Source organism: Trachymyrmex cornetzi, unplaced genomic scaffold (genome assembly GCF_001594075.2).
Source record: "Trachymyrmex cornetzi isolate Tcor2-1 unplaced genomic scaffold, Tcor1.1 scaffold82, whole genome shotgun sequence".
In the NCBI taxonomy this organism is placed as follows: domain Eukaryota; kingdom Metazoa; phylum Arthropoda; class Insecta; order Hymenoptera; family Formicidae; genus Trachymyrmex; species Trachymyrmex cornetzi.
In genome coordinates this window covers 1,069,303-1,080,198 of record NW_017300158.1, presented here as the reverse complement: position 1 = coordinate 1,080,198, position 10,896 = coordinate 1,069,303, and the positions used below count along the sequence as shown (strand labels likewise).

Sequence of the window (10,896 nt, the reverse complement as noted above, 5' to 3'; positions counted from 1 at the left end):
TTCATTTTTCTTCTTAAATTTAAATCTCCACACACACACACACCCTTATTAATATTTTAATAATTTTTACTTAAATCAAAAAATAATAAAGTATTTACTTACACACACACACCACACACCTACTATATATTTGTATTTTTAACAAAATTATTTTATTTTTTTAATTCATTAAATTAAATGACTGAATTTAAAGAATTGACAATATCTTTATTTTAAACCGTATATGTGAGAAATACAATCAATACTAGAAATTTAAAATGCCTATTACGGTCGAAGATGGATCTTCGTTGCTTAAATAATTCAATCTTGAATTACTAATATATATTATATATATATACTTGCATATATACCATATTGTAATCTTTTTCAAACTGCGCGCCGAATTATTTTTCCGGACTAAATAAATGCAATTAAAACTACTCTAGTAATCGCGAATTAAATTGACAAGCAATTTAATAATTTGATGCTACCATCAAGCATCATATATTATAAAGATGTTAATATGTTAAAACTTAAAGTATGGATCTTTTAAATCAAATTATAATAGTATTCCACCTATTTTTAATGAAATAATTAAGTTATAAATAAAACATTAAATTGTTATTTTTAAAATATTATTTTTAAATAATATTCTTTTATACCTCAAATAATACCATTAAATATAAACTATTATACTAATTTTTATAATTACTATGTTATTAACTATTATTTCTTTTTTATACTTCTTTTTTATCCCCTCTATTAGTACCTACACTAATTCTCACTCTATACCTCACGTAAAAAATTATTGAAATTGAAAATGATAACAAATTTATTTTCAATTTCTGACCCCTCTACTTCTCCCTTTATATCCCTAAACTCAGTATTTACATAAAGCTGGAACATTCATTTTTTATTAATATTCGATATTTATAGACTATCTGGAATTAATTTTTTTTATAGTTTAATTTGCAGTTTGTTTGAATATTTATAAAAATCTTTGGCCAATCATGGGACTTGGTTCTTCTTATACATCAATGATTCTAGGGAAAATTTGTGAAAACATAGAAAAACCATTTGGCATTTACTTATTTTATAAATAGTTAAATGATAGACATGATTCCATTTCAAATGTAAAATGAAAACGATTTTCCAAAAACATTTAAAATGGAAAATGCCATTTCCATTTTAAATACATATTTAAAATGGAATTACTTTAAATATTACCAGCCTTGTCGGCTGGTAAGTGAAATATATAATTTGCATATTAATATCATCTGCTGTTTTCTATTTACCACTATTTATTATATTATGAATGTGCGTTTAGTCTACTTATATTTTCAGTTATAATTTTACTTTTTACTAAGGTAAAAATGATATGAAAGCACTAATACGAACTTTGCAACAAAAACCTTATAAGAATAATGAACTTTATTAATATTTTATCGATAATGCTATTGAACTAATTCAATCTATCCAATCATATTCATCACAATATAATGAAAAGAGCAGTTTTTAGAAATTTAAAAATACATTATTATATATAGAAAAATTATAAGAAAATACAATATTATATAACAGAGATTATTTTATTTAAATTAACAATATTGACACAATAGATTTTATATAGTTTAATAATCCCACAAATTTTGCTTCATCTCAGAACTTAATTAATACATTGTTATATTTTTAAAACATAAATGCTGTAATTTCTCTTATTTTAAAAAGATTTAAATTTCTCTTATAATAACAAAAAATTATATAAATTGAAGAATTTTATGCAATATACATACTTGTAGGCAAAAGAGGCCAAAATATATCAATCATATAGATCGATATGTAAAATATTATCTAACTTTTTTTTACAATTCACACTATAGAATTGCTTTAGTTCTTAATCTGAAGATTCTGTTTTCAATTTTATCGCTAGCTGGCTAGCCACATAATCCCAATATCGCCATCTTATTGTATCATATTTCTTTGATAAATCCTTGCATAGCTAAAATATAAGTACATATATCAGATATGACAAATGACATAATATTATAAAATGCATAATATTACAAAAACAGACTTACCTCGTATGCAAAATTAACATGAAACAAAGGAGATGGGGTTTCGTCTGATGGATATCTTTCTTGGCAAATATCAATCATACAGGCCAATAAATGATTAGTGCGGCATCCTTCTTTATACATTTCTTCACATTTATGTCTTACTTTCTCATTATAACCTAAACCTTTGCTATGATGTGATAATATTCTAAAAACATAATTTAAATAAATTTAAATTAAAATGTTTCTTAAAATTAAACTCTTTATATATATATATATATATATATATATCAAAATAAATACCCTCTTAAGTAGTTCCAAGCACTCTCATTTCCTTTTTCCAACTCAATTTTCTCCAACGTAAAATCAACTTCCTTATCTATCACTTCTTGCTCAAATTTTGTTGTATTACTTATAACAAAATAGCGTTGGTTCCAAGCAGAATTATTACGGACATCGTCATTTAACAATTGTTCCACATATTCCAATTCCTTATCATATAAACTGCAACCATAATCATATTTTTTATACACATGTGGTCTCACAATCAGCCGTAATAAAACAATATTACTACATGTATAATCTATATACATATATAAAAATATACTTACTTAAAAGTTTGTATACACCATTGACGATGTTGCCAGGCATGATAATTCTTTGCGTCTTTACATAAAACAGTTTCTATGAATGCTAATTCTTCGCTGGGATCTTGCAACCATTCTACAATGACCTTTCTATGATGCCAAACTTGATAATTTTTAGAATTATACTTTATCATTCGATCTGTATATTTGACTTCTTCATGTAAGTTTTTTGCCAAAGTTTTAAGTATCTCTCTTCTGTATTGCCACACAGTATAATTGGCTGGATTAAGCCATATACAAGTTTCTGTTAAAGCTAATGCACGTTCTGACTTTTCACTCGACTTTAAAATGGCACGGAAATAATCATAGGCATCTTTAACTAAAAATTAACATCAACATGAGAGACATGTATATAAATAAACGTTATATAATTTATTAAAGCAAAATTTTTTTATGGAAAATAACGAATCTATATAATATTTTATATTCTATATAATATTGTTATATTTTCTAAAATAAGCTTAAAAATGAAATTTTTTAATAATTTATGATTTAAATGTGATTTTTTAAATTATATATACTCACACTTTTCGGAATATGCAATGGATACAACAGGATGAGGACCATCATCCTGGGGTATAGGAGTTACGTCATTCCACTCAACGCGATCTTTATACAATATCCATGACGTTTTCTCGTGATCATCGCTACTATTTAATTCGTCGTCAGAACTGTCTGACATGGTTTTCTACTTTAATACAATAATTTTTCTGTTAGAAATCGTAAAATAAAAACAAGATTGCAAGTTATCTTTAATGAATCCTAACCTAATTCACTTTTGCACTTTGTGTTTTTAGTGTTGAAACACGTTTCAAACTTCTAACAATGTTGACATTAAAAACCTTAAAAATCCTATTTGTTTGCTGCATTTATTGCAATATAATCAGCGTTACGTCTTTTCATATTTAAAACTAAACATTTCGAGTGAATCTTGTCTAGATACTCGCACACATCGTGATTGTTGACTAAAAAAATATACTTACGTACAATTAAATATAATCTTTGTCTTTTTTTTAATATTTAACTTTTTGTAATATTTAATCTTTCGTACATATAAAACACAATTATCGCATCGACCGACATCCAACTTATAGAAATAGTGCGTTACACTTTTTGTATTAGAAGTGAGATAGCTATCCAGTCGAATATTGGATGGAAAAAGAGAAAAAAATAAGTACAGAAAGTGCAACTGCAAAGAATAGATTTATTATCAGTAGATGCGTCCTTGTTGTTCACCGAATATTAAAAAGAGATCAAATGATACATCATGCGCGTCATGCGTGAAACGGAATGTACCCAGTGATGACATTGCATATATATATATATATATATATATGACAGAAAAAGTATATATAAAGATCATTTAGAGGTAACTGCAAACCTTTCTTCTCTATTGATCTTCAAATTCACTATAGCTCTGAAAAAATTATAAGAACACAAAATGCATTAGGATAAGAAATGATCAATAATCATTTATTTGACACTCAAATAAAAAATTAATCCCATATATACATTAAAATTTTATGAGATTTATTGAACAACAGAACGAAACAATTAAATTTAATGCTTTTATGATATTTAAATAAAAAAAATCATAAGTTTGTTACATCATAATATAACAATATTCTCTACGGTAATCTATGCACCGTTTACAAAGTAAATTTGTTTTGTGTGGACACAGGAACACTCATCTCACACTCTCTCGATTCTATATTCTCATCTCATACGTATTCACTGAATATACTACGAAGCATTCTACAATAGCAAGTTTGTTAACAAATTATTTTCATATTATTTTTAGTGCATATCATTTTACAATAATTATTACGGTGAAATCTTGACATTCTGCATATGTTCGTAGGCTGCACAAAAATGATCAATTTGCATTAGTTACATTATACAAGTGATTAGCTATGTACATAATTTATTACTTTATGTGAAAACTAGCCAAATATTTAAAAACTTGGCCATTACTACTATAGATATACAATACAATTATTCCTTTTTAGCAGATTTAAGAAAACCTGCAGTAACCGCTATTATTTTTAGAATTTTACAAGAAAATAAAAGATAATTTTGTATATTTAGAATGCAACTTACAAAAAATATATATATAAATACCACAAAATTGCTATTATATATCAGAATCACTAAATATGACAAAGAAAATTGCTTCTTTTCTCTCTCTTCCTTTCCATATGTATGAATAATACTTTATCTCTAGTCGGTTGTTATCGCAGAATTGAAAATTTAATTTATATTTTCTTCATTAGAATAAATGGTTCCCTTGAGCTGACGGAACAGCAACAAACGCTAAAAAAGGGAAACAGATTCCATTCACAAACATTTGTATTTTACAGAACGCAAATTGTTTAATTAAAATTAAACACTTTTTTGCAGAACGCAAATTGTTTAATTAAAATTAATTTTTCTCTTCCTTCTTCTCGCCTTCAGGTTCCTGTTGTGATTGACTTTGATTTTGACTTTCTCTTTCCGCTGCCATCTGTAAAATCAACATGTTTAAATAACGGTCCTTGAGTTATGTAGAGCACAATTTATCTATGTTCACTAAATTAATTTTTACATAAATTAAGTACCTTTTTGTACGCCATTTCGAATAATTTCAAACTCGCTTGTTGGAGTTCGTTCGTTTCCTTCTTGATTTCTTCAGGATCCACATCATCTTTCTTAGCCAAAGTCTCTCGTAGTTTTGCAACCAGTTCTTTAAGTTTGTCACACTATAAAAGAAAAGTAATAAAAACATCAAATTTACAAAAATATCAAAATATTAAAAGCAATAATATTATACCTCTTCCTGTGGTAACTGCGCTTTGAATTCTTCTAGTTTCGATTCTGTGTCATGTATAATTCCCTCTGCTTGATTGACAGCTTCAACTCTTTCCTTCTTAACTTTATCTGCCTTTGCATATTGTTCAGCATTCTTAACCATGTTTTCAATTTCATCTTTGCTAAGGCCACCACTAGATTGAATAACAACTGTGAAACAAAAAACATAGATCTAGAATATGCCCATAAAAAGATATAATTCGTTATTATTTTGAAAATAACTCAGTTGAATGTAGTCTACAATCTTATTGATATTTCAAATAAGTTTCAGAGACGAAAAATATAGGCATCATTGTAGCATTAATTATGTCTTTAACATTTTATATATATATATATATGAAATGATAGGAAATTTACGTACTTTGTTGCTCTTTGCCAGTTCCCTTATCTCTGGCTGATACATGCACAATACCGTTGGCATCAATATCGAATGTTACTTCTATTTGTGGTACACCCCTTGGTGCAGGTGGAATACCAACAAGACTAAACTGTCCTAGAAGCTTGTTATCACCAGCCATTTCTCGCTCGCCTTGATGAACTTTAATCTCAACTTGTGTTTGACCGTCCGCTGCCGTAGAAAATACCTGACTCTTCTTTGTAGGTATAGTTGTATTACGAGAGATCAATCTCGTAAATACACCACCAAGTGTTTCAATACCTAAAAAAATTTTTTTAATATTTTCTTTTTTATTACTGATCACAAAGTATCTTCAATTGTAATAAAGGATGAATGGAAGATCAGTAAATCAATGTCCTCATTTATTATCAGAGAGAAGATCTAACACATCACAGTTCCATATATGTATAAAATAATAGAATTTGAGTAAATGAAATAGAGTAAAAATTTTACCTAATGACAAAGGTGTAACGTCAAGAAGTAAAACATCTGTTACATCTCCTGCAAGTACACCTCCTTGAACTGCAGCACCAACAGCTACGGCTTCATCTGGATTTACAGCTTTCGATGGTTGTCTGCCAAATATTTCTTGAACGGTTTGTTGTACTTTGGGAACCCTGGTCATACCACCGACCAATAAAACTTCTCCGATATCAGATTTTGTTACTTCGGCATCAGAAAGTGCCTTCTGACATGGCTGAATAGTACGCTTAATCAGCTCATTCACAAGACTTTCAAATTTACTTCTGGATAACTTAAGATTTAAATGCTTTGGTCCACTAGAATCCATAGTAAGGTAGGGAAGGTTTATATCGGTTTGAAGAGAGCTTGATAGCTCTATTTTAGCCTTTTCCGAGGCTTCCTTCAACCGTTGCATTGCCATTGCATCTTTAGTCACATCCATGCCTTGCTGCAGTGTTTTAATAAATCAATTATTATTAACATAAATTTACTTCAACAAACAAATATAGTGAATAACTGTATTTAGTTATAAAAAATTCATACCTCTTTTTTGAATTCGGATACGAGATAATTAACCAATGTGTTGTCAAAATCTTCTCCTCCCAAAAATGTATCTCCATTTGTCGATTTTACTTCAAAGACACCCTTCTGGATTTCTAAAATCGAAATATCAAAGGTACCTCCACCCAAGTCGTAAACAGCAATACTGAAAAAAGGATAATACATTAATCATACCTATTTTTTTCGCAAAGTATATAAGAAATATAGTATAATTTTCAATAAAGTATTTCAACATAAGACATATATCTTTAGAGACAAAAAAATCTGCTCTGAAAATATATATATACTCTTATAAATTATTTTTATGAGTATTTTTCATATTATGCTTCGATAAAATATGTCTTCTTACATTTTATCTTCTTGTTTATCCATTCCATAGGCAAGTGCAGCTGCGGTTGGCTCATTAATTACACGAAGAACATTCAATCCAGCAATCTGACCAGCATCCTTTGTTGCTTGTCGTTGAGAATCATTAAAATACGCTGGTACAGTAATAACAGCATTCTTTACTGGAGTATTTAAGTAAGCCGCAGCAGTGTCCTTCATTTTCATAAGTACAAATGCTCCAATTTGACTGGGAGAATACATTTTTCCATCCGCACCTTGAACCCATGCATCTCCATTAGACGCCTTCACAATTTTGTATGTTACACTCTTCCTGTAAGAACGCATTACATATTAGTACATTACATAAAACAAATATGATCATAAAAATTGATATAAACATATTAATGATACTTACATATCCTTTTTCACTTCAGGATCTTCAAACCTTCGTCCAATTAACCGTTTTGTTGCATAAAATGTATTAGCAGAGTTTGTTACTGCTTGACGTTTTGCAGGCATGCCAATTAAACGTTCGTCATCTAAAAAAAAATCACAAAAAACGTTTATTTTACAAAAATGACAAAATTAAATAAGAAAATCTTCCAGAATTTAATTTATATATATATTTTTGTTATTCATTGCATAAATAATTATAATCAGATAATAATAATTAACATTGACTATAATAAGACAAAAAGATTTTAATATTATTAATACATAATAATTTAATAATTACCTTTTGAAAAAGCAACATAAGATGGCGTAGTCCTAGAGCCTTCAGCATTTTCTATAACTTTAGCTTGCTTGCCCTCCATCACTGCTACGCAGGAAAAAGTAGTTCCAAGGTCTATACCGATAACTGCACCCTTTACGCCTTCAGATCTATTAAAAATTAAAATGAATTTAAAAGCTATTCTAAATCTAGGTAACATACTTTTACACATTTATGATATTTATTTCTTATTAATTACTTACTTATACCGATACTGTTGCATATCGGTAAATCGATGTGGTACAGTGACTGTTGGAGCTGCGACCTAAAATGTTAAAAATATAAAATATGTATATTTAAATTGTATTTAATAATGGAAGAAAGTATTTATTGCAAAGAGATTACAATATCCCCTAAATTTTATTTTAAAAATGTAAAAAAGTATGTAGAAAAGTATTTACAACTTTTTATTAATATAAATTATGTATATTTAAAATAAACAAGAAAATAATAAAATATACAATCTTCACAGAAATACAATTTTTAATATAATGAAGGATCTTATTACATAAAAAATCTATAATAAAGTTGAACTTTTCTAAATTAACCTACAAAATCAATTTTAGCTAGTTTTAAGTTCTAGCAATGATAACACGCAAAACACATAGAAAGTCGAGTATATCGGCGACAGTAAGACTTAAAAAAGCATTTGCTAAACGTGAAATAGGAATGCACTCACGTGCCGGCTTGAAAATCGGCGTCATAATGAAATTAATGTGCGACAGAAATTTGTCGCGATGCACGATTGCAAAGTAATTTAAGATCATTAGCGTAGGATAAGATAGCACTGCCAATTAAGTTTCACCTCTCATTAGACGACATGCAAATAGTGACTGCAAGCTAGGAAAAACTACAAGATCGTAATATCGCTATCGGTACTCACATTTTTCAAAATCGTGCTGAATTGTTGTTTTCTTGCCAGGTCGCAGGCAACGCCGGTGCAGCTGCGATTAAATAATCTCGCGGCGGTCAACATTTTGGCCTTTTTTCGGTAGGATTTCGGCGAAACTCAGCAGGAAACGCGGCGTGTTCAGCCTCACGTGTAATGATGCAACTCCTGTAAAGACCCGTAATACACGTACACCACGCGCGCATCTCATGGCGCATCCATTCCAACGACCGGACAATGGATATCCGCGTGTTCACGAATCGTTTGCATTTTACTGTGGCTCCAATAGAATACACCAATGGCAAACGTTCATCGTTATCCTATCCAATCCTACCATTCCTAAATAGCGGAACTTCCCGAATGTTCTACCGAACGGTTAGAAAGGCCGTGGTCCGATTCATGCTGACAACGTTTATGAGCATCATTTGTCTTCGTTTAACATTTGACAAACAACAAGGATAAAATAATTTAAGCGTTGGAAGCGTGAATCGGACCGCGGCCGAAATCATACGTCGATTGACGTCGAATGCATTAGCAGGAATTAAAAATGACGTAACTATCTCTAGCAAAATGATGTAAATTATTATGCAAATTATTTTGTATCGCCGCAGGCACCTGAGAACTAAATCGGGAAATTAAGAACTAAATAGTCGGATACGTACTCTTTATCAATATATATAAGTATATGGATTTCCGGATTTCAAAACAAGTTAATGTTCAATCTAATGTAATATATAAATATATGATGCAATAATCGAATAAAAGATTTGTCACAAATGAGAAAACGAGCTAATATGGGATAGAACGGAATCTCTTTAATAATTTATATTTATTAGTACAGGCAGAGGTTTCTCTCTGGTACAGAATAACCATTAGGATTATGTTGAAAAATTAGATTTTTTTCTCTTCCGTTTTAACGATCGTTCTGATTAGAATCCGAGTATGATAGAAAAAATTCAGAAGTGCGTTCCAAAACTCGACTCTATTAACTCTCCTAGTATCTTTTATTCTTATTCAACAGTCAGTGAATAACAAAGATAAAATAATCTGTTCGCATTGTATGAAATTCCCAAATATTTTTGCATTTAAAATGAGATAGATATATATTTTGTCTTAAAAAGAGAGAAAGCGAAGATGTCGAGTGTAAAAGTGCAAGCAACGCGAACAGACCTAATGTTCTTGCGTACACATTTCTAACAGCCAATGAGAACGTGACATCATATACCGCCATTACTTGATGCCGCGGTTATTTGAATTAAGCTTTATGTCATTATTATTTTATTTACTTATTTTTGTGTTTTTAATTATATTTTACAATATGTAATATATATGATATAATGAATTTGGTTTTATCTTTTGCCTTAAAAAATTTATTTTCCACAAATTTCTTCTCACTTTAATTAACGCATTTTATTAACGCACTCTCTTTTGAGAAGCGATAAATGCGTATATTTCTAAATTCTTTATGAAGACCATTTTTACTTGTTTTTATTTGGCAAATACTCATTTTGGTTTCTCGAGCTATCACTTAAAAATTACCGAGGTGCAAATGTTTAAGTGGTTAAATGATTAAGGCCCATATTCAGAACGCGCTTACAACGATGTTAGCACGCTAACATACTATACTTTACGTCACGCATATTATAGAATTTCAGAGATAAAAGTGTGCTTTTATCGATAAAAGCGCGTTCTGAATACGGGCCTAAATGTTTAAATGGTTAAAATTCAAAATTTATTTTTTCAATTTATTTATTTAAAATAACAATTTTATTTCTTTCGAAACGCAAAACTTTGACAAAAAGTAATATTGGTAAAATAATTTGGATTAATACTTTTCGATTAAATAAGACTAGACTCTTCATGTGTGTGTGTGTGTGCGCGTGTGTATTGAATTTAGAGTATTCTATGATAAACAAAATTAATTTGGGTAAATATGCAGATTAGGGGAGCCCCCCCCCCCC

General features: G+C 29.3%; 2 protein-coding genes across 6 annotated transcripts in view; both read right to left on the bottom strand.

Annotated features, from left to right (window-relative positions):
• Nucleotides 1-1,777: 1,777 nt before the first annotated feature.
• Nucleotides 1,778-10,896, bottom strand: part of Fnta (farnesyl transferase alpha) — a 16,335-nt gene continuing 7,216 nt past the window's right edge. Inside the window, exons 2-7 of one of the 5 annotated variants that reach the window (XM_018519206.1) lie at nucleotides 3,664-3,686; nucleotides 3,206-3,371; nucleotides 2,645-2,999; nucleotides 2,337-2,537; nucleotides 2,058-2,241; nucleotides 1,778-1,978 (exon numbers count right to left, since the gene is read on the bottom strand). In XM_018519206.1, the coding sequence (XP_018374708.1) occupies nucleotides 1,874-1,978; nucleotides 2,058-2,241; nucleotides 2,337-2,537; nucleotides 2,645-2,999; nucleotides 3,206-3,362 (1,002 nt within the window). In that variant the 5' untranslated portion in view covers nucleotides 3,363-3,371; nucleotides 3,664-3,686 and the 3' untranslated portion in view covers nucleotides 1,778-1,873. Of the gene's footprint in view, nucleotides 1,979-2,057; nucleotides 2,242-2,336; nucleotides 2,538-2,644; nucleotides 3,000-3,205; nucleotides 3,391-3,447; nucleotides 3,629-3,663; nucleotides 3,791-10,896 lie in introns of those variants that run through there. The other 4 variants (XM_018519211.1, XM_018519209.1, XM_018519207.1 and 1 more) reach the window with 4 other exon arrangements.
• Nucleotides 5,078-9,182, bottom strand: Hsc70-5 (Heat shock protein 70 cognate 5). Its single transcript, XM_018519205.1, has 11 exons — nucleotides 8,930-9,182; nucleotides 8,250-8,311; nucleotides 8,011-8,156; nucleotides 7,690-7,813; nucleotides 7,297-7,605; nucleotides 6,930-7,092; nucleotides 6,378-6,834; nucleotides 5,889-6,185; nucleotides 5,490-5,677; nucleotides 5,278-5,418; nucleotides 5,078-5,183 (listed from the first exon to the last, which is right to left on the bottom strand). The coding sequence occupies exons 1-11, from the start codon at nucleotides 9,020-9,022 to the stop codon at nucleotides 5,103-5,105; spliced, it is 2,061 nt and encodes a 686-aa protein (XP_018374707.1). The 5' UTR covers nucleotides 9,023-9,182; the 3' UTR covers nucleotides 5,078-5,102.

Bases quoted from the DNA above. Each gene is read 5' to 3' on its own strand.
- Hsc70-5 (XM_018519205.1), bottom strand. From the start codon at position 9,022: ATGTTGACCGCCGCGAGATTATTTAATCGCAGCTGCACCGGCGTTGCC. The intron at 5,678-5,888 runs GTACGTAAATTT...TTTGTTTCACAG, and splicing joins AACTGGCAAAGAGCAACAAA to TTGTTATTCAATCTAGTGGT. The intron at 5,419-5,489 runs GTATAATATTAT...TTTCTTTTATAG, and splicing joins CGCAGTTACCACAGGAAGAG to TGTGACAAACTTAAAGAACT.